Genomic DNA, 23,176 nt, shown 5'->3' on the forward strand with positions numbered 1-23,176 from the left:
AAGTTGATTACAGTAAGGGTACTGTATTTTTACAGTATAATGCTGGCAACCCTGCTGCCAGCATTATACTGTAAAAATACAGGGCAATTTGTTACAGTGTACTGTTTACCCTTTACTTGGTACGATAGTTGCCCTGCAACAGACTGGCGACCTGTTCAGGGTGGCCCGCCTCTCGCTCGGAACGTAGCTGGAGAGGAACCAGCAACCCTCCCGACCCCATTAGGGACAAGGGTGAACAAGAAATGGATGGATGGATGAATTTGGCAAATTTTGGCATGTGCCACGCCTACTTTGTAAACGTCACTTTGACCTCCCCCAGTCAAAGTGACGATCCTCTTCAAAACGATTTGAAGAGAACAATGGAGCTACAAATACATTTATTCTTCATTGTTTCATTGAAATTTCAAAATGATTTGTAATTCTGGGATGTTTTTGAGTGGATAATTATTTCAGTGACGTCATTATGACGCATCAGCTCAACTAGATGTGTGACATATCTTAACTATTAAAAATGGAAACCGTTTCTAATTGATGGCATAAATCATAATTATGAATTGAAGCTAAGTAACAAATTGAACTGGATGTCAGTGAGCGCAGATTGACTCTATAAACTAAAATATATAAAATATGACACATTAACGCCTTTTCCCATCATCTGAACAGCTGTTAAATATCAGCAGAGTTCATGCTGTGCTTACTGTCACATTTCTATCATTTTGATAATTTTCTCTGAAAAATAAGAAGAAACAATAAAAGTAACAGATGAATACTACTACTAATAAATTCTTCTAATTATGAATAACTATACATAAACATTGATATTAATCCCTTTTTCTCCTTTTAACTGCTAAAAAATATAATCCTATTTTAAGAGAAACTTGGGATGCGGCAGTTCATACTCTGACCGCTAGGTGGCAGCATCTCATCAGGCTTTCCTGATCCGCTGAGAAAACAGGAAGTCCGGGTTGTTTGCACTGTGACCAGCAGGGGGAGCGGTTGAGTTTGAGGCTGAAAGAAGTCCGGCAGACATTTTCTTCAGTTTCTGTTGCTCTTTATTAGTGGAATGGATTATACACCTCTGTGCTTTAATGCTGTTTCCTCCCTCACTGCGTCATCATAATCATCATCATCATCATCATCATCATCATCATCATCATCATGGTCTGTCGGCCGGTCAGGTCAAAGGTCAAAGCTCCAGGATGAACTCTGATCCTGACTGAACCTCCAATAAACACAAGCATCAATAAATTAGTGGATAAATTAATTCATCTGCCAAATATTGAACACAAAACTCAATATTGATCACACAGATCAACAATAATTAATATCTGCTCGTCATTTTCAGCTGTATTAATTCAACATATCAGTCATTTAATTTTCCATTTCCTTTATTCTTTCATGATTCTTTAAACCATTTTCATTTTGTCTATTCATTTAATGATTTCTAAATTTACTGTCACATTACATTATTCTATTTTGTTCAAAATGAATATATTAAAACTTTTCAAAGTTTTTATATATTGGAATTCATATAATAATTCTTACTTTTTTGTCACTGTTTTAGTGATACATTGATTCATTTTCTTTCTGATAATTCAACATTTTTATAGTAGAGAAAATAAAAATGTTTTACAGTAAAACATTTTTTTCATAAAGAAAAATGAAAAGAGAGCAGATTAATGTTGAAATAGTACTGCTGAAACTATTAAACAAATATTAATTATTGTTCAACTGTATAATCAAATTCTTGTTTTTGATTTTTTGGATGCAATATTTGATGATTTATTTTATCATAATTTTTTTAGCTTATTTATTTTCAACAAGTTTATTTTTCTCCATGCAGATTGAGAGAAAAAGCTCAAGATATAAATTCCAACAAATGCAACAAAAATGTTTGTAAAATCCGTCGTTCTGTTGTCAACTGATATTCCATTTTGAATATTTGATTTATTTCAGAATTTTGTATTATTTTCCTGTAAATGCCTTCAGTCAGCCATGTTTCTTTATTCCATGTCATACCAGGTGCCACAGAGGTCAGAGGTCAGGGGTCGGCCTGACAGTCGTGTTTCTGGTCTGTGGGAGAACAAGCAACCTGCAGGCCGGGATTTAAACCCAAAACCTTCCAGCTGCTGCAGCAACAATAATACTAGTGATAAAAATAACTTTCATTTGAGACAAGAAGGGAAATCATTTATCCACAGCTGAGAACTGAACTGAATTTTGTTGCATTAGTTGCCCGTTGCCCGTTGCCCATGTTGACACATCATTTCGTCTGGAAGCTGCAGAAGAAGAAAAACCTTCTGGAGCGTTTCTTGTCTGTCGCCGCGGCGCTGCAGGAGAAAACAGCTAAAATACCTACAACGGTATCCATGCATAGTAGTGACTGCTCACCACACACACACACACACACACACACGCACGCACGCACGCACGCACGCACGCACACACTGGAGGAGCATGCCTGAATGAATCTGAGATCAGGAACTCTGAGATAATCTGCTTGATTTCTCCTCAGGGGAGGAAAAAATCCACAGGAAGGAAAGAAGGAAGGAAATTAACAGAACCAACATCATCATGCATAAGGACAAAAGAAGAGCTCTTCTTCTTCTTCTTCTTCTTCTGTCCTTGGTTTGTTTGTTGGGTAGATAGATGATGGGCGGAGCTACATCTACGAGGCTCATGCAGGAGGATCACCAGCGGATCCCTGACTCCTCCCTCTAATTGTCTCTGTTTTGGTTGGAGCATTTATGATACAAAATATGTTACAGCATTCAGTCTGCTCTGCTGGAGAAACCGCGCCATCAGGTTCTCCCAGCCGGGTCGACATGCTACTTCCTGTTTCCTGTCCTGCTCCTCAGACGGAGACGGAAAGGCGGAGCAGGAAGAATGTTTCAATTTTTCCTCCAAACAGCAGAAATTTTTATCATGCTTGTCTTTATGTAGTTAAATTTATGTAAGATTGTTAGAAAAGTTTGGTGTTGGACTTCAGAACCGGGCCAACCAGGACAAACACCAGTTCAACTGCAGCAACTAAAGGATCCATGTTGTTCAATTCTGCCCCCTAGTGGCCATTTTGGAGACAGCAGCGCTCTGTTAGCATCATTAGCTCCGACCGGGACTCCGGCCCGCCGTCTCCGGGCCACCAGAGTTTCAAGATGAACCAGAACCACGATACCAGTTGGACCCGGACCAGAAAATCACAGACCCAGAACAAACTGAAGGTACTGACACAGAACCATGTGGACCAGGATGAACATCCAACAACTCAGCTAACGGTGAGCGCCTGTCATCAAGCTGGGAAGGTCAAAGGTCACGTCCAGTTGGACGAGTTAGACCAGAACCTCCAGCTGCTGAGCGGTTCCACTGGATCATTAGTTGGACCTGGTCCTCAGTTCTGTCCAGAACTCTTCAGCTGGAGCCTCTGACTGCTTCATTTGGACCAGAAACCAAACAGAACCAGAACCTACCAAAGGACTAGAACTGATCAGAACCAGCTGGTTGGTCATGTGACTCTGATGGGATCAGCTGGTTCTGGTTCTGTCTGAACCACCTAACAGGAAGATGCATGTCAACCGGATCATCAGAACCTCCAGCTGGGGAACCCTCAGGCACTTCCTGTCACATGACAGATGAAACCCGTCCGCTTTGCGGTTCTGCTGGAGTTCTGTTCAGTTCCCGGTTCTGGTTTCCTCATCAGAGAAACGTTGCATATTTTAAAGAGTAAAAGGTTCTTGGTCCACATCGAACAAGCAGAACCAGAGCAGTTTGGATCAGAACCCGCATGCAGCAGTCCAAAGGTTCAGGACAACAACTGAACCCTAACCCTGTTGGTTCCATTCTTCAGAACCAAGCGAACCAAACCCACATCGTTAATCCTGAAAATTCCGTCTCTGGATCCTGGATTCAATCCCACAACGAACCGGTTCTCACCGAAAACCGGGCCAAACCACTCAGCTTCCAGCTCGACCCAAAAACCCGAGTTCAGTCACTCCAACAAGATTAATTTCTAGACGGCGCTGCTTTCCATCTGACCCGTTTAAACGGAACCAAACCCAAAGAAAGAAACTGTGGACCAGCTGTTTTAGCCGTTCCGGGCCGATCCGGTCCAGGAGGGACGATCCGGTGTCGGGGGTATTGGACCGGTTCAATGTTCTGATTCCTGAACGTTCCCAGGAGAATGAAATCTAAAGGTTCTGTAGCTTCAGGTTCATGCTCATCTGATCTTCCTGCACCTCCAAGGATCCGGCTGATCCCGGGCCATGGATCAGAACCAGAGATTCAGAGGTTCAGAATGGGAGGGTGGAAGTCTGGGGGATCAGGGGTCAGAGGTTATAAGGAGGAGATCTTGACGGTTTCGTGGGTGTAGGCGGTGGCCCGGGTGTTCCGCAGGATGCCGGGGACGGGCGTCGGCGTCGGAGGCAGACTCTCGTCCGGCGTGTTGGCAGGCGGAGTGGGAATGCTGATGATGGCGGCGGTGAAGTCCTGATCACCACAGTTCAGCTTGAGGTCGTCCGGCTGGGCGTTGAGGCTGGATCGACTGGAGAGAGACACGGAGATCAGCGTCAGGATCTGTTTGGCTTCTGGACCTGTTTGGTTCTGGTTGAAGTGCTAGTGCTACCCTGATAGCTAACTGCTAGCTCTGCTGGAGGAGACAACCACCAAGATCCAAAAGCCATCCGCAGACCTCTGGCCTCATCCTGATGTCAGACCAACCTTCCCATTGAGCTGGTTGGTTTCCTGCCACAGACGTCAGTCCATCACCAGGTCAGAGTTCAAACTGGTTTCACTGGATAACTCAGGACAATTTCACGTTCCAGCCTCCATCCTGTGGAAATGTGTGGACTGTGGGTAAAACCCGGGTCAGTGGGAGAAACCAAGCAGTCTACATGAAGTCTATGTGGTTATGAGGAGGTCAGACCTCCAGCCAGAATGGTGGCAGAGGTTTGTTGATGTCTGCCAGGTATAGATGGATCTATCTGAGAATCCCCTTTAAATGCAACAATAAGCTCCAGAATTCATTGGCTGTTGGATCATTCCACCGTGGGAAGAGAGCAGATCAGAGACCAACCAGTCTCTGCAAAACACACAACGCATTGACACTCATCCCTGAGGAACCCCTGGTCTGATCAGACCTGCAGTCACGCCTCTCCAGCCGAACCCAGGGAACCTCAGGGCTCTGCTCCAGGACCTTTACATTCTCTCTGAGAGACCCTGATTTGGCTAATTTCTGTGTCGGTTGTGTGTTAGGCAGTGGGGCGATCACTTACGTTTGTGGCGGCATGGAGGTGGTCTTAAACTGCAGGGTGTCCAGCTCCTGGACGCTGCCCCGGCTCACGGACACCGTGGAATTGGCCAGTCGCATGGCGGCTCTCCTCCGGGCCCGGCGGGGGCAGCAGCCTGTGGAGTTGTTCTGTGCCCCCTGCTGACTGGACAGAGAGGTGCTGCGGCTGGTTCGGAAGCCCACCGACTCGGTCATGCAGAGCTCGCTGTAGGTCATCTCATCGGTGAACTCGTGGTTCTGTGAGGACAAGATGGAGGAAGATACCAATCAACCTTCTGACCACCATGGAGTAGTCAAACCAAGAGTTCATCTGTCTGCCCCTTAGCTCCAATAGCTTCATTAGCTTCATTAGCTTTATTAGCTCCATTACCTTTATTAGCTTCATTAGCTCGCTTAGCTTTATTAGGTCCATTAGTTTTATTAGCTTCATTAGCTCTTTTAGTTTTATTAGCTCCATTAGCTTTATTAGCTCCATTACCTTTATTAGCTTCATTAGCTCCCTTAGCTTTATTAGCTCCATTAGCTTCATTCGCTCCATTACCTTTATTAGCGTCATTAGCCATGGTTTGTGTTTACAAAAAAGACCAGCTATAATCAGGAGCATGATCAGAGGATGTAGTTCCTGTAGTTCCTATAGTTCCTGTAGTTCCTGTAGTTCCTATAGTTCCTGTAGCTCCTGTAGTTCTTATAGTTCTTATAGTTCTTATAGTTCCTGTAGTTCCTATAGTTCCTGTAGTTCCTGTAGTTCCTAAAGTTCCTGTAGTTCCTGTAGTTCTTATAGTTCTTATAGTTCCTGTAGTTTCTGTAGTTCCCATAGTTCCCGTAGTTCCTGTAGTTCCTATAGTATCTATAGTTCCTGTAGTTCCTGTAGTTCCTATAGTTCCTGTAGTTCCTATAGTTCCTGTAGTTCCTATAGTTCCTGTAGTTCCTATAGTTCCTGTAGTTCCTATAGTTCCTGTAGTTCCTATATTTCCTGTAGTTCCTATATTTCCTGTAGTTCCTATAGTTCCTGTAGTTCCTATAGTTCCTGTAGTTCCTATAGTTCCTGTAGTTCCTGTAGTTCCTATAGTTCCTGTAGTTCCTGTAGTTCCTGTAGTTCCTATAGTTCCTGTAGTTCCTGTAGTTCCTATAGTTCCTGTAGTTCCTGTAGTTCCTATAGTTCCTGTAGTTCCTGTAGTTCCTATATTTCCTGTAGTTCCTATAGTTCCTATAGTTCCTGTAGTTCCTATAGTTCCTGTAGTTCCTATAGTTCTTGTAGTTCCTATAGTTCCTATAGTTCCTGTAGTTCCTATAGTTCCTATAGTTCCTGTAGTTCCTATAGTTCCTGTAGTTCCTATAGTTCCTGTAGTTCCTGTAGTTCCTATAGTTCCTGTAGTTCCTGTAGTTCCTATAGTTCCTGTAGTTCCTATATTTCCTGTAGTTCCTATATTTCCTATAGTTCCTGTAGTTCCTATATTTCCTGTAGTTCCTATATTTCCTGTAGTTCCTATAGTTCCTGTAGTTCCTGTAGTTCCTATAGTTCTTGTAGTTCCTATAGTTCCTGTAGTTCCTATAGTTCCTATAGTTCCTATAGTTCCTGTAGTTCCTGTAGTTCCTATAGTTCCTGTAGTTCCTGTAGTTCCTATAGTTTCTGTAGTTCCTATAGTTCCTGTATTTCCTATAGTTCCTGTAGTTCCTGTAGTTCATGTAGTTCCTATAGTTCCTGTAGTTCCTGTAGTTCCTATAGTTCCTGTAGTTCCTATAGTTCCTGTAGTTCCTGTAGTTCCTATAGTTCCTGTAGTTCCTGTAGTTCCTATAGTTCCTATAGTTCCTGTAGTTCCTATAGTTCCTGTAGTTCCTGTAGTTCCGATAGTTCCTATAGTTCCTATAGTTCCTGTAGTTCCTATAGTTCCTATAGTTCCTGTAGTTCCTATAGTTCCTGTAGTTCCTGTAGTTCCTATAGTTCCTGTAGTTCCTATAGTTCCTATAGTTCCTGTAGTTCCGATAGTTCCTATAGTTCCTGTAGTTCCTATAGTTCCTATAGTTCCTATAGTTCCTGTAGTTCCTATAGTTCCTGTAGTTCCTATAGTTCCTATAGTTCCTGTAGTTCCTATAGTTCCTGTAGTTCCTGTAGTTCCTATATTTCCTGTAGTTCCTATAGTTCCTGTAGTTCCTGTAGTTCCTATAGTTCCTGTAGTTCCTGTAGTTCCTATAGTTCCTGTAGTTCCTGTAGTTCCTATAGTTCCTATAGTTCCTGTAGTTCCTATAGTTCCTGTAGTTCCTATAGTTCCTGTAGTTCCTGTAGTTCCTATAGTTCCTATATTTCCTGTAGTTCCTATAGTTCCTATAGTTCCTGTAGTTCCTGTAGTTCCTATAGTTCCTGTAGTTCCTATATTTCATGTAGTTCCTGTAGTTCCTATAGTTCCTGTAGTTCCTGTAGTTCCTATAGTTCCTATATTTCCTGTAGTTCCTATAGTTCCTGTAGTTCCTGTAGTTCCTATAGTTCCTATAGTTCCTGTAGTTCCTATAGTTCCTGTAGTTCCTATAGTTCCTGTAGTTCCTATAGTTCCTGTAGTTCCTGTAGTTCCTATAGTTCCTATAGTTCCTGTAGTTCCTATAGTTCCTGTAGTTCCTGTAGTTCCTGTAGTTCCTGTAGTTCCTATAGTTCCTGTAGTTCCTGTAGTTCCTATAGTTCCTATATTTCCTGTAGTTCCTGTAGTTCCTGTAGTTCCTGTAGTTCCTATAGTTCCTATAGTTCCTGTAGTTCCTGTAGTTCCTATAGTTCCTATAGTTCCTGTAGTTCCTATAGTTCCTGTAGTTCCTGTAGTTCCTATAGTTCCTGTAGTTCCTATAGTTCCTGTAGTTCCTGTAGTTCCTATAGTTCCTGTAGTTCCTGTAGTTCCTATAGTTCCTGTAGTTCCTATATTTCCTGTAGTTCCTATAGTTCCTGTAGTTCCTATAGTTCCTGTAGTTCCTATAGTTCCTATAGTTCCTGTAGTTCCTATAGTTCCTGTAGTTCCTGTAGTTCCTATATTTCCTGTATTTCCTATAGTTCCTGTAGTTCCTATAGTTCCTGTAGTTCCTGTAGTTCCTGTAGTTCCTATAGTTCCTGTAGTTCCTATAGTTCCTGTAGTTCCTATAGTTCCTGTAGTTCCTGTAGTTCCTATAGTTCCTGTAGTTCCTATAGTTCCTATAGTTCCTGTAGTTCCTATAGTTCCTATAGTTCCTGTAGTTCCTGTAGTTCCTATAGTTCCTGTAGTTCCTATAGTTCCTGTAGTTCCTACAGTTCCTGTAGTTCCTGTAGTTCCTATAGTTCCTATAGTTCCTGTAGTTCCTGTAGTTCCTATAGTTCCTATAGTTCCTGTAGTTCCTGTAGTTCCTATAGTTCCTGTAGTTCCTGTAGTTCCGATAGTTCCTATAGTTCCTATAGTTCCTATAGTTCCTGTAGTTCCTGTAGTTCCTATAGTTCCTGTAGTTCCTGTAGTTCCTATAGTTTCTGTAGTTCCTATAGTTCCTATAGTTCCTGTAGTTCCTATAGTTCCTATAGTTCCTGTAGTTCCTATAGTTCCTATAGTTCCTGTAGTTCCTGTAGTTCCTATAGTTCCTGTAGTTCCTGTAGTTCCTATAGTTCCTATAGTTCCTGTAGTTCCTATAGTTCCTATAGTTCCTGTAGTTCCTATAGTTCCTGTAGTTCCTGTAGTTCCTGTAGTTCCTATAGTTTCTGTAGTTCCTATAGTTCCTATAGTTCCTATAGTTCCTGTAGTTCCTGTAGTTCCTGTAGTTCCTATATTTCCTGTAGTTCCTATAGTTCCTGTAGTTCCTATAGTTCCTGTAGTTCCTATATTTCCTATAGTTCCTGTAGTTCCTATAGTTCCTGTAGTTCCTATAGTTCCTGTAGTTCCTATAGTTCCTATAGTTCCTGTAGTTCCTATATTTCCTGTAGTTCCTGTAGTTCCTATAGTTCCTGTAGTTCCTATAGTTCCTGTAGTTCCTGTAGTTCCTATAGTTCCTGTAGTCCCTATAGTTCCTATAGTTCCTATAGTTCCTGTAGTTCCTATAGTTCCTGTAGTTCCTATAGTTCCTATAGTTCCTGTAGTTCCTATATTTCCTGTAGTTCCTGTAGTTCCTATATTTCCTGTAGTTCCTGTAGTTCCTATAGTTCCTGTAGTTCCTATAGTTCCTATAGTTCCTGTAGTTCCTGTAGTTCCTGTAGTTCCTATAGTTCCTGTAGTTCCTATAGTTCCTATAGTTCCTGTAGTTCCTGTAGTTCCTATAGTTCCTGTAGTTCCTATAGTTCCTATAGTTCCTATAGTTCCTGTAGTTCCTGTAGTTCCTATAGTTCCTGTAGTTCCTGTAGTTCCTATAGTTCCTGTAGTTCCTATAGTTCCTGTAGTTCCTGTAGTTCCTATAGTTCCTGTAGTTCCTATAGTTCCTGTAGTTCCTATAGTTCCTATAGTTCCTGTAGTTCCTGTAGTTCCTATAGTTCCTGTAGTTCCTATAGTTCCTGTAGTTCCTATAGTTCCTATAGTTCCTGTAGTTCCTATAGTTCCTATAGTTCCTATAGTTCCTGTAGTTCCTGCCTCACCGTGGTTTTCTCCAGACAGTGCAGCAGGTGGTTGTGCTGATGCTCAAAGGCTGATCTGTTCTTCACACACAGAGCCGTGCTGTCGCTGTCCCTGTCCTGAAAACACCACAGAAACCAGTCAGTCCTCACTTACAACCTGGAACAATCAATTATCGGTTATTGTTATTGGTTATCAGTTTTCCCAGGGAAGCACATTGTGGGCTTGCAGGTCAGTCTCCAGCTGTTGTCATGGAGACGGTTGTTTTCTCCATCATGGTGAGGGAGGCAGAAGTCCAGAACCAAAGCTGGAAGTAGAAGATCTGCTGGAAGGACGATCTCCTGATGGCCTCCATGTCTGACAGTCATTCATTCATCCTGCTGTATGCTCCAAAGTTGTCTGTGTGTGTGTGTGTGTGTGTGTGTGTGTGTGTGTGTGTGTGTGTCTCACTCCCAGAGTGTGGTCCTCTTTGTACTGCAGAAAGGCGTTTACTGTTCCTTTCTTCGCCATGCGGATTCGAGCCAAACGGACTTTCTGTGAACAGAAGAAGGGAAACATCAGCAACACACACACGCACCCACACACACACACAAAATTCATTCTCAGTTGTACGATTCTGAAAACTACTCTACTGCATGAGGCCCTGCTTCCTGTGGGCGTAGCTACAGGGATGAGGTCAGACAGTCTTCTGACCTGCTGCGCTCTCATCTTGTCGGCTCTCTGGTTCTGGTGGTAGATCCGGCTGAAGTTGGACACGATGACGGGGACGGGCAGCGCGATGACCAGAACGCCGCTCAGGGAGCAGATGGAGCCGAAGATCTTCCCTGCGATCGTGTTGGGAACCATGTCACCGTACCTGCAGAGAGAAGCAGCAGCTCAGAAAGATGCTGGAGGGACCAGACTGATTGATCAGACTGATTGATCAGATCTGATCTGGATTAGTCTGAGCAGTAATTCTCCTCTCTCAGATTTGGACCCAGACTTCTTCCTGAGCCCGGTGCCACACCGACCAGCTGGCTCTGGACCGCTAGACTTTAAACCAGAAACCGTTTGATCTCCAGTTTCTGACCTCACTTCCTGTTCACCTCTCACTGTTTACTTCCTGGTTCAAACTGTGGCCGACTGCCAGCAGCCGATCGGATTCTGAGGCTTCAGGTCTAGCTGCTACATGTTAGCACTGAGATGCTATTTTAGGCTAGCATAGCTTTTCTGGTAGGCTAACTGTTTTCAGCACAACATGAATTCAACATGGGGCGCGCTGTGGTGGCGTAGGGGATCCACATTTGGAGGCCTTGAGTCCTCAACTCTGTTCGATTCTTTCTGCTCAGAATGATTCAAATGTGCAGATAATTATTATTGTTTTTGAGCAGAAACGATCATTCTAAGTCTGGAGATTCAGATCGGATCTGCTCTGAGTTCAGCTGCAGAGTCAGCTTCCCACCAGCAGAGGTCAGTAAAGCGCTGCTCCCTGAAGTCTTGGATGCAGAGAGGTAATTAAACCAGTTGGTGTGTGTGTGTGTGTGTGTGAGGCTGCAGCTCCTAATGTTTAATAATGGATGGCAGCATTAGCAGCTTGTAGCTGCTTACTGAAGGGAGACATTAGGAAGTTTAGATTGTGTTTCTCTCCTCACTGCTTCCTGCTCTCTGCACTCAGTCTCTGCATTTCTCTCCATCTCTTTTCCAGCGGTCATTATGTGGCGCTGCTGGAGCCAAGGTTCTGCTCTGGGAGTGGAGCTTTGACACCGAGCCAGAGGCGGAGAGGAGGAAACAGGAGAAGGAGAGGAGGTCATGAGGGACAGGAAGAAGAAAGACGGGACGTTTGGAAGATCCGATCTGAGTAAATCTGGAGTCGGCTGAAGGAGAGCATCGATCCGTCCCTCTGAGATTCATTTCACCCGGAAACTGCCTGAAACGAGAGCAGAACCTGCTGGTTTGGTTCTGCACGAGGGTCAGGAGGCTGAAGCAAGGCTTCAGCCAGGAGGCGTGAGGAGGAGAACCGGGTCGGACCAGGACGCTTCCCGTCCCAGGGCCGACCCGGTTAAAACCCCAGAGACAGGAAGACGCTCGGGACCAAACTCTGAACTGAAGCATTCTGCATTCTGATTGGACGAGATAGGAATCCATTAGTGCTGAGTCAGGCTGATGGGATCTGCAGCAGCCAATCACAATCTAATAGAGGGACAGGCGGCCAATGGAAATTAGTTTAGAGGAGAGCAGAAAGGTCAGAGACTAAAACCCAGGAATCCAGAGTTTAGGGTTCCCATGACGACCGGCAGGATCTGGGAACGTTCCCATGACGACCAGCAGGAAGCAGCTACAGGTCTGACCAGAACCTGCTGCAGCTCGGTGGTGGCATCATCATGATGTGGGACCCGACCGCAGATCAGCGAGACGGAGAGATGAAGAGCAGCTCAGTTTGTCTTTCCTCACCAAAACATTCTGGGTCACAGAGCTGCTGAAGCCTTCGTCCTCCTCCTCTTCCTCTGTGACCGGCAGCCATGTTTAATTGATGGAGTGATGATGAAAGTTGCAGGAGGAAGGATGGTTGTTCCGTGTTTTCCTCCTCTGGAGAAGCTGGCCACGCTCCTCTTCATCATCATCTTCCTCCTGCAGGTTTTTAGCAGGAACTCTGAATCTGGGCTTTTCTCTAAATGTTGGAGAAATGCCAAAAGTAAAGTTCTGGTTCTGATTCTGGTTCCAACAAGTAACATTCAGAGTAAAAACCAAACACTGCAGAACTCTTCATATCAGCCAGGAGAACAGAACCGGAACCGGGCCGGGTCGATGTCCAACGTCTCTGCAGCTTTAAATAGAGCAGCTGAAAATAGAGGCAGAACCGACCCGATCGGATCAGAAGCTTCAGAGCAAAGTTATGAGACTGGAATATCACAGTCCGACTCGGGGATAAACGTCCTGATCCGGCTGCTCAGATTAAAAACAGCTTTTGAACAATAAAGTTTTTAGCAGCTATTAAACATACTGAGAGTTATAAAGATGTTAAACATCAGCTGAGTATTTAATCTATAATGTCTTTGCCTTGGTGATGCCATTACTAACAGATTCTAATTTATGGAATGAGTCTGTAATTTGCTCAATGCTTGCTTACAGTTGAAAACAATTACAAAATGTTTTCTGTGAAGTATTATCACAATAATGTAGTTGCCTTTTACTAGCTGATTTTTACCGAGCGCTCAGAAACTGGAGCACTTCATACAAGAGAGGACAGCTGGGGAGCAGAGTGACCGTCGATGCTCCTGGACCGGACGGCGGCCATTAGCCGCTACAGCTAGCGACGTGAACCTGCGGCGCCATTACTGGTGATTCCACTGAACCAGAGATGCTTCATCCTGGTTTCTATTTGCAGCTCCTGCTGCTTTTATTTTCTGCCTCCTCCTCCTCTCTTCTATTTCTGGCTCCTTCAGTCCAGAATAAATATTTCAGAGCAGCAGCTGATGTTCTAGAGCTGCAGGTCCAGAACCACCAGAACCCCGTGAGGGGCCCAGGACCCCAGGTTCCTTACACTTCAACAGTCAGCTGTTGATCCTGGGACACTACCTGGCAGGTGTCTGGACCAATCACAGTCCACATTCAGACCTGAGATAACGATCAGGTCAGACCGCCATCTGATTGGTTGTTACGGCAACAGACAGAGGCAAATGTGCAGAAAACCTATAAATGATGCAAAATCCAAAGCATAGCAGCAAAAACTAGAATCAGCAAAACAAATGCTAACGCTAATCGCTGCCACCGCAGGAAAACTGTAGCAACACAGAAAATGGAGGCGGAGTCATCAGACACTGAGAGGAAATAATTGATGAGAGGAGGAAAGGTTTCTGTGAAGCTCAGCCAGGCAGACGGAGCGGCTGCAGCCTCACCTGGTTTCACATAAAGACTGTTCTGTTCTGGCCCACGTTCCACCGAACTGCTTCTAGAACTTCATGGTTCCACGAGGTGAAGCTGAAGGTGAGAAGATCTTAGCAGATCTCAGGTTTTATTCTTAGAGCAACGAGTCGGAGCCGACGACGGAGGCGACTCTGGTCTGATCTGAAGGTTTCCACACAAGATGCAGAGAGCGACTCCTCACTACGTTTCCCAGAATGCATCAGGATTCCTGAAAGACCCACACTTCAACTTTAACCAGAAAACAGATGCAGTTCCTCACTCTAAAGATGAGGCCTGATTTAGCGACTGTGTGTGTGTGTGTGTGTGTGTGTGTGTGCGCGCGCGTTTGTTTCTAATACCTTGTGGGGCCCATCTTACATATACCACGTTGTGGGGACCCACTGCTCCTTGTCAGGGGTCAGATTTAGGACTAAGGTATGAATTGAGTTTTGGTTGGTTAGGGTTAGGATAAAGGTTAGGCTGTAGAAATGAATGGAAATCAATGGAAAGTCCCCACAAAGATAGCTGCGCAAATATGTGTGTGTGTGTGTGTGTGTGTGTGTGTGTGTGTGCAGCAGGATTTGCGGTGGAACAGGGACTCTGTGGTGACTCTTTTGATTCAGGGTCTTGAATACTTCGGTCTCGCCCGTTGCTGGTCCCAGTAATCACTTTCCTGGCCCATGAGGCGGTCCCAGTTCAGTGACAGATCCTGCTGTCGTCCTCCTGCTGGTCTCCATGTTGTTTTGGTAAAGTTTGGATTTGAATTGAATCAGATTGAAGTTTCTTTATCTGCCTTCTCATCTGACGTTGGATGCAGCAGAAAAACAGAAAATAATCGAAACAGCAGACGGCCATTAAGCTCTAAAGCCTTGGTGAGGTCAAACACTGATGTTGGCTGGCTGGGCCAGTTCTGGAGACTATCAGCTCAGAACCAGAAACGGGTCGCTGCTTGGTGGGCGTCTCTGCCTGCTGAAGCATCAACAGTCCTCAGAAAGTCTGGAGGGTTAATGATTAAGTAATAAAACGTTTAATATAAAATAACTTGCTCTCTGAGATACGATAGATGACCAGAGCCATCAATTAGTCTGGAACCAACGACTGAAACCGGAGCAGCAAGCAATGCTGCTTCATGAATGAACATCATCGCCATCACACAGGACCCGGCGGCGGCGCGGCCTCAAAGGTCAGCGGAGGAGCGTCAGAGGAAAGCGAACTCCCAGAAAGTAAAAATACCTCGTCTAAATGTCAGAACTACCGTTCTTCCTTTAAAGCCACAGAAGAAGAAAGTAACTCTAGTCTGAGGTTTAAAACCAGGACGGTCCAAACGCTCATACAGACTGGCTCTGAAGGCTCCTGGAGGTTCTGGTTCTGGTCCAGTTTAAGGAGTCACATACTCTGAAAGCTTTGTTGCTCCTGCAGGAACATCTGGATCATCTGGAGTTCAGACACAACCAGTCGGCCCCTGCTTCCTCCTCACACACACACACACACACACACACACACACCCACACACACACACACACACACACACACACCCACACACACACACACACACACACACACACACACACCCAAGCACACACACACACACACAGTCCTGTGATGGCTTTATTATTTCAATGCCGGTTTGTTTGTGGAGCAATAAAACACAGGAGCAAAGCAATAAAGCAGCTGGATGGAAAACAGAGATAAGAAGAAAACAAAGCAGAAAAGACGAGAGACGATCGTTTCAGTTTAACTGATGGATGAATCGACTGTTTGCAGCTCAACCTGCAACAATCTGAAGCAACGTTGACTGAAGCGGCGCCCCCAGTCAGACTGACCTCTGGGTCACTGGCGGATTGCCGACGTCAGGCTTTGATGGAACATCTTGTGTGGAGCTGAAAGCTGCTCTGCCGTGTTCCTGCCGTGTGAAACATGAAACGCCTTGACCCAGGTTCTGTTGGGAAATGTTCTGATCCATTAACCGGGCAGGGAGAAGCTGTTCCTCTGTTAGAGTGGAAGATAACAGGATAAAGGTCCGGTTTCCCTGCAGAGCCCGTCTGGCCCAGAGCTGCAGCTTCCCATCCTGCTGCTGTTCACACAAATATGTTGGGATTTGGAGAAATATTCTTGAACAGTGTCTGATGCAACAATGCAGAGCTGCTTGAGAGGCAGCTCTGCATTTGGGGGCGTTCTGGTTTGCCCCCCTTTAGCTGCATTATGAACCGAGACCCAGGCGGCATCGTTCTGTTGGGTCCGCTTCGATCCAACTCCAGTTCCAGCTGTCTGCTTCGGTTGGTCCGGTTCTCCTGCTAACCTCAGGCTGAAATAAAAATGAACTCTGCTGCAGATCAAATCGGAACCCCAAGCGGACCGGAGGCCGCGCTGAAAGCAGGACGTGGACGACAGCGCAAGGCATTCTGGGTAAATGCAACCAAAACAAAGACGTGCTACATTAGAGCCACGAGGAGGGGAACAGAGCAGATGGTGACGTTGTGACGACCATCAGGAGGGAAACATCCTGAAAGCAGAGCGCTGTCCCAGAACAGAAATGTTGGTGTGATTTTCCTGTAACTGGAAGCAGAAACCCAGAGCTGCTTCAGTGTCTGCAGAGAGGAAGCAGCTCAGATCCAGCTGAATGTGGCGATGGTGTGATGACACCTTCCTAACCCGACAGGTTCCTCTGAGGTGTCAAACGGACCTGAATGTGTTGCTCAGCGGTTCAGCAGCAGGACGGCTTCGGCTCCTGACCTCGGCTTCCAGACGGCCAGCGCCGCTTCCTGACTCCCACTCTGCTGCTCCCCACACAGCAGATAATAGACCAGAGCTGCAGCACACACACACACACACACACACACACACACACACACACACACACACACACACACACACTCTCCATCCACCAGCAGCGGTGAGGAGCGTGGGCAGCCGACACACACCGCCGTACTCGACAAGCAGCGTGTGGGAGGAAAACACACACTTCATCTCTTTTCATGGTGGGAACCAGGAATCCGTGTCCTGACTGTTTACGCCGAGGAGCACGCGCTCCAGTCGCCATGACAACACCACAAAGCAAAACACAATCTGTTTGATGTCAGACATCCAGCCCAGGCCCACTCACCCCAGCGTCGTCATGGTGACGATGGTGTACCAGAAGGAGGCTGGGATGGAGGTGAAGGTGGAGCCCTTGGTGCCCTTCTCGGCGTAGAACATGACGGTAGCGAAGATGATGATGGCCATGGTGAGCGAGAAGAGCAGGAAGCCCAGCTCCGAGGCGCAGCTCTTCAGCGTGTAGCCCAGGATGCGGAGGCCCTGCGAGTGCCGCGAGAACTTGAAGATCCGGAAAACCCGGAAGACCCGCAGGGTGACGAAGGCGCCGCTCACGTCCTCGTTCTCGGGCATCACCAGGCCGATGTAGTAGGGCATGATGGCCACCACGTCGATCACCGACATCACCGAGCGCATGAACTTGCAGCGGCTGGGCGCAGCATAGAGGCGCATCAGGTACTCGAAGGTGAAGATGAGAACGCAGGCCGTGTCCATGCAGAAGAAGGCCAGCTGGTACTTCTCGCCGCAGGGCAGGTCCTTCACGCTGCCCTTGGGCGGCCGGCAGGGCACCGTCTCCACCACGTTGGCGATGACCGACACGGCGATGAAGAAGCCCGTGACGTAGTAGAAGACCAGCGCCATGGTGGAGGTGTGCGGGTTCTCGAAGGCGCGCCACAGCCGCTCCCTGGAGGTGCTGTGGGGGGGCAGCGGGGCGTCGGTCGCCTCGTTGGCCTCCGTGTCCTCGGCCAGCCGCTCCTGGTTCTCCTTCTTCCTGTCCCGGTATTCCTTCAGGAGGAGGAGAAGAACGTTAACAGGGCCGAACACGGTGGAGTCTGAATTCACATTTCTGCATCAAACTGAGGAAGAAATGAAGAACCGTCCTCCATCACTGCCTCTCTGGACCCAGAAGACCCGTTTAGGTCCCATTAACAGGAATCACAGAGGAAACCCCACAGACCCATCAGGCTGCTGAAGCTCTTCTCTCAGAAACTTAATGAGTTCAGCTGCACAACCTCCAACATTAACGCTGAGCGCTAGCAGGAAATAAAAACTCGAAGCTGCCGTAAGCACACCGCCATGATGGAGGCATTAGCAGCCAATCAGGAGGCGCCGCAGAGCAGAGAGCTCATAAACTGCAGCACTGCTGATTTAGATGCTGTGTGATGCAGCAGGTGGGGGTGGAGGTGGAGGTGGGGGGGCTCCTCCTCTGATTAACTGCTTAGAAACGACTCAAAGAGCAATCTGCTCCGGGACCGTCTGGGGGTTCTGGTTCTGCCAGCAGGGTTCATGCAGTACCTCCATGCAGCAATCCCCGATGATCTCTGGCACGATGCCGTAGAAGGCCAGCTCCTCGTCAAACGCCTGGATGCACTCGTACCGGGGGTAGTGCAGCTTCCCGGTCCGGTAGAAGTTCAGGATGTGCCGGAACATCTCTGGGTCTCTGTCGAAGAAATACTCCTGGGTCTCCTCGTTGTAGAAGAACTCCTTCTCCGAGGAGCCCAGCAGCGTGTCGGGGTACCGGTCCAGAGTGTTCTTCCACGTCTGCAGGGAGCCAGAACAACGCAGAACACCATCAGAAACCCAAAGAACAGCCTCACGGGTTCTGCTCCAGAACACGAGTTGAATGGTTCTGCTGCTGGTTCTGCTGCTGGTTCTGACCCAGAAGCAGAGCCGCAGCTCTCTGGCAGCGGTTCTGGACAGTAACCCTTCAGCCTCATTCAGGAAGATTCAGAAACATTTGGACCGGTCCAAAACCAGAACCAGAACCTGGGAGCAGACAGAGACGGTGAACCGGCACCAGGCGGTCCGGCCCGATCCGGTTCCAACTGGACTCCTCCCCCTTCCTGCTGGGATGGGTTCTGCCAACTGAACCCAAACGCCAACATTAAAAGTGAAACCGAACCAGAACCTCTGGAACCGCTGGTTCTGGTTCTGTCAGAAGCTCCAGCTCCTCCTGATCCTCAGGCTTGAGTTCTGCACTGATCCGGTACTGATCCGTTCATTGGTCCAGCTTTTGGAGCAGGGATGCATGTAAATACTGCAGGACGGAAGCTCTGGACCAGACCGGGGTCCAGAACCCGGACCGGGGTCCAGAACCCGGACCTGCTGGTGGTTCCTGTCCTAAGAGGCTGGTTGGACGGGTTTTAACCACTTCCTGGTTCTGGTTCTGAAACTGGATCGTTGCTCTGACTGTTTGTCACTGTTTGATGTTCACAGAGAGAGAAATGGGCAGAACCGGACCAGAGCAGCAGAACCGGACCAGAGCAGCAGAACCGGACCAGAGCAGCAGAACCGGACCAGAGCAGCAGAACCGGACCAGAGCAACAGAACCGGACCAGAGCAACAGAACCGGACCAGAATGGATACTTTGGCACCAATGTCTTTAAACCTGTCGACGCTGCTGCTGGTTCCGGTCCGTTCTAACCAGTTAACGGACCGGCTGACTGGACCTGCTGTGACCCAGCAGACCCAAAGGTTCCCGGGTCAGAGAGGAAATGGACCGCTTGTCTCATGAGAAACATTTCATCCTGAACATGGAGGCCGACTGCAGGTTGGTTCACATCCGGCGCCGACGAGCTGGACCCGGTTTCTGCGGTCCGTCTCCAGCTGAAGCCTCAGGCCTGAAACTTTGCAGTTATCATGCAGAATATTTATGCTCAGCAGACGGAAACACCCACCTGGAAGCGGACGCCGCTCACGTTGACGTACAGGATCTCGTCGGACCGGGACGAGTTGTCCACCGGAGGTTTGGGCATCGTCTTCTTGGCCAGCGGTAGCCAGCCCACCGCCGCCGCCCGCGCAAACGGCAGCCACGTGGCTACGCCGGCTGCCATCTTGCATCAGAGCGTTTCACGGGAGGAGGAGTCTAGAGGCGTCAGGAGGCGGGGCTAATGGCTAAAGGTGGAAGGCCTAGTTAAAGCAGGGCTCACTGCTCCACCTGATCCGACTTCCTGGTCTGGTCGGGGCTGCGAGAGGCGAGTGGGTTGGACATGTTGAGTGGGGAGGAGGGGTCAGAGGTCAGCAAGGTGTCAAGCCATGAAAAAGACTCAGAAGGAGCAGGAAGACCTGGCAGGTGAACTTCCTGTTTTCAGCTCCTCAGGGTGAAAACGGCGCGATTTCATCCAACAGGCTCTTTATTAAAGCCGAACAACAATAATAAAGTTTAATATCGTTGTTTATTTCTACAGGGATCTGGAAGAAGAGCAAATAAATCCAGGAGTGATGAAGAGCGTCTCCACCTCCTCCTGCGCCGCTCTTATTAAAGGATGATGATGATGATGATGATGATGCAGCTCACGGACCCGCCGTCCTCGGCTCCGTCTCTCCGTCTCCCAAACGAAGGCCGGAGGAGCCGGAGGAGCCGCTCCGCCGCGTGTCCATGTAAGGCCGTCCTGTCAGGAAACACAAACACATGGGAGCTGGAGTCAGACGCAGAGCAGGAGGGAAACCACGGAAACCGGAGGACTGGGAATCCTGGAGGGCCAGGAAACAGGAGGACGGAAATCTGACCGGTGGACAGGTGTAAAGAAAACAGGACAATAAATAAACAGAAAATGATTTTAATTACTCAAATAATAGAAGTGGAAAATTCAAAAAACTTTTCTTATCAATTCCTTTTAGTCGCCTCACAGCCAGAACTGAAGGGGCGGGACTAAAAGTGTGTATGTTGGTTTACAGAAAGTATTGTTTACCATGTTAAAGTGGCCGGTGTGTGTGTGTGTGTGTGTGTGTGTGTGTGTGTGTGTGTGTGTGTGCTGCCTGGTTTCTTCCTCAGCAGCTGATGAAGAGTTCGGTCACACAGACGAGTAGTGGATCTATGTGACAGAAGGTCTGGTGCTGCACTTCTGACCCAGTTCTGCATGATCTACCTTCAAAGGTTCTGCAGAACTGGGTCAGATCCTGACCTTTGACCCGGTCAGAGCCTAAAAGTTGATGTCCAGAGAACGGAGTGACCCACGGGTCAGGAACCAGTTCTGATGTGATCGGATCAATACCTGGAAAACGTTTCCAATACCGATCAATTCCTCTGATCAGAGGTCATTCAGAGGTCATTCCAGTTCTCCTGAAACATCTGGAGTAAAGGCCCTGGCCTGGGAATAAACCTGGAATACACCTGGAACGAACCTGGGATACACCTGGAATACACCTGGAACACACCTGGAATAAACCTGGGATACACCTGGAACACACCTGGAATAAACCTGGAATACACCTGGAACACACCTGGAACACACCTGGAATACACCTGGAACAAACCTGGAATAAACCTGGGATACACCTGGAACACACCTGGAATAAACCTGGGATACACCTGGGATACACCTGGAACACACCTGGGATACACCTGGGACACACCTGGGATACACCTGGAACACACCTGGAATACACCTGGGATACACCTGGGATACACCTGGAATACACCTGGAACACACCTGGGATACACCTGGAACACACCTGGGATACACCTGGAATACACCTGGGATACACCTGGAATACACCTGGGATACACCTGGGATACACCTGGGATACACCTGGAATACACCTGGAACACACCTGGAATACACCTGGAATACACCTGGGATACACCTGGAATACACCTGGAATACACCTGGGATACACCTGGAATACACCTGGGATACACCTGGAACACACCTGGGATACACCTGGAACACACCTGGAACACCTGCTGCTTTGCAGCGTCTTCAGTGAATCTGTCATTAAACTTTAATCACTGGAAGCTTCCAGACCCTCAGAGCTGCAGATCGTCTTCCTCAGCTTCACACCAACAGCATGTCCGTCTGATCCGGAGCCCGGTTCTGATCCAGACAGACATCTGAGCCCGGCCACGCCCAGAGGGAGAGAAACCATCAGTGAGTTTCTCTGAGCAGAACCTCAGCTTCTCCAGGAGGAGCTCAGGAGGAGCTGCGGCGGCGGCGGCTCCAGAGCAACACAACCTGCGGGTCACAGAAACGGAGACGGTTCCTCTGGAAGCTGGGTCCAAACCCGTTTCCAGACGGATCCACAGACTCGGTCCAACACACCGGCACTGCGTCCAGAGTCAGCCCTGCCCTGCTGGACCCGGCAGAACCTCAGGGGGTTTCAGTTCCGACCCGCTCCTGAGCCCGGTTCTGCTCTCCCTGTACAGTTTGGGTTTTAAATTGCTTCCCTGTCCTGACGCCATCAGATCGATATCAGTTTATTTTAAGATCATTCTTCGTGAGGAGCAGCGCTACGAGGTGCTACGGAACCGGAACCAGAACCAGAACCTTTGGATCACCAGAGTGGAAATGTTTCTCAGGTGGATCTGGTCAGGATTCTTGGCTTTTTGAAAAACAAATAATTCAAGATGGCGGCCATTTTTCAAAATGTCTACCATGGTCATCAGGAAATGTAATTTTTACACTAAAGTATTTGTGGCACATAAACACAGAACTGAACACGTAGAAATCCGATTCACTGATCATTTCTTGTTTTTCAAAATGGCCTCCCTGGTCGTCACGGAATAGAAAATTTGGTGTTTGGTGTCAAATCAGAGTTAACAGATTCTGAACCATAAACATCACAGATGGTTTAACCAACTGGTTTAAACAGGTTAAAAACGGCGGCCATCTTGACTGAAAGTGAACTTCCAGAGGAACCAGAGGTCACAGGTCATCTCCATGGAGACCATCCAGCGACTCCAGAGCGCCTCACGTCTTTCTTCATGTCAGCAGAGAAGTTCTGACCTGATCCGCCGACCTTCATCAACCCCAGAACCTTCTACCGGTCCATCCGGGTCCGGTAGAAGGTCCACTCAGGTTCCTCCACAGGAAACATTCAGGCTGACTTCTGATTGGACAAGAGCTCCGAGGGTGTGAATATTAATGAGCACAGAATGTGTGTGTGTGTGAGGCGCTTAAAAGCAGAAGTTCATCACTAATTCATTACGTGGATTACATCAACATCAGGCAACACACACCCAGTCACACACACACACACTCAGTAACACACACACACACACTCAGTAACACACACACACACACACCCAGTTGGTGTTTTTCACTCATCGTCTCTCTGGAAGTTCAGTTTGTCTCCTAACTCTTCCTCCCAGTCGTCCCGTCCCGCTCCTCCTCCTCTTCCTCCTCCTCTTGTCTTTCTATTCTCAGCAGTGAATCTGGAGCAGTTTCTAGTTTCTAGTTTCTAGTTTCCATCCTACTTACCGCTGGTCAGGCTGATGAAGAGGAGGAAGAGGAAGGAGCTCCTCCAGGTGAAAGAAGCAGAAAGAGGAAGAATAAAAACAGAAAGAAGAGTAGTTGTGCCGCCCGTGAGTCGTCCTGCTCTGCTGCCGCGGCAACAACCACATCTCCTGTCATCCTCCTCTTCCTCACGCTCCTCCTCCTCCATTCGCTTGCTCGACCCTCCTTCCACTCTCCTCTCACTCTCTCACTGCTTTCTCTCTGCT

The 23,176-nt window shown here is 47.6% G+C and overlaps 1 protein-coding gene across 2 annotated transcripts; it reads right to left on the reverse strand.

Annotated features, from left to right (window-relative positions):
* Positions 1-1,029: 1,029 nt before the first annotated feature.
* Positions 1,030-23,058, reverse strand: kcnd1 (potassium voltage-gated channel, Shal-related subfamily, member 1). 2 transcript variants are annotated; one of them, XM_044137460.1, is made up of 9 exons: positions 22,935-23,058; positions 19,413-20,126; positions 18,031-18,276; positions 16,808-17,520; positions 10,516-10,678; positions 10,273-10,356; positions 9,846-9,941; positions 5,268-5,518; positions 1,030-4,537 (listed from the first exon to the last, which is right to left on the reverse strand). In XM_044137460.1, exons 2-9 carry the CDS (start codon positions 19,566-19,568, stop codon positions 4,330-4,332), a joined length of 1,917 nt encoding a protein of 638 aa, XP_043993395.1. In that variant the 5' UTR covers positions 19,569-20,126; positions 22,935-23,058; the 3' UTR covers positions 1,030-4,329. The 2 variants fall into 2 exon arrangements, with proteins under 2 accessions (XP_043993395.1, XP_043993483.1); XM_044137548.1 differs by lacking the exon at positions 22,935-23,058 and having other exon boundaries at positions 1,054-4,537; positions 19,413-20,828.
* Between the last annotated feature and the right edge of the window lie 118 nt (positions 23,059-23,176).

The sequence above is a fragment of the Gambusia affinis genome, linkage group LG01 (assembly GCF_019740435.1).
Source record: "Gambusia affinis linkage group LG01, SWU_Gaff_1.0, whole genome shotgun sequence".
NCBI classification, from domain to species: domain Eukaryota; kingdom Metazoa; phylum Chordata; class Actinopteri; order Cyprinodontiformes; family Poeciliidae; genus Gambusia; species Gambusia affinis.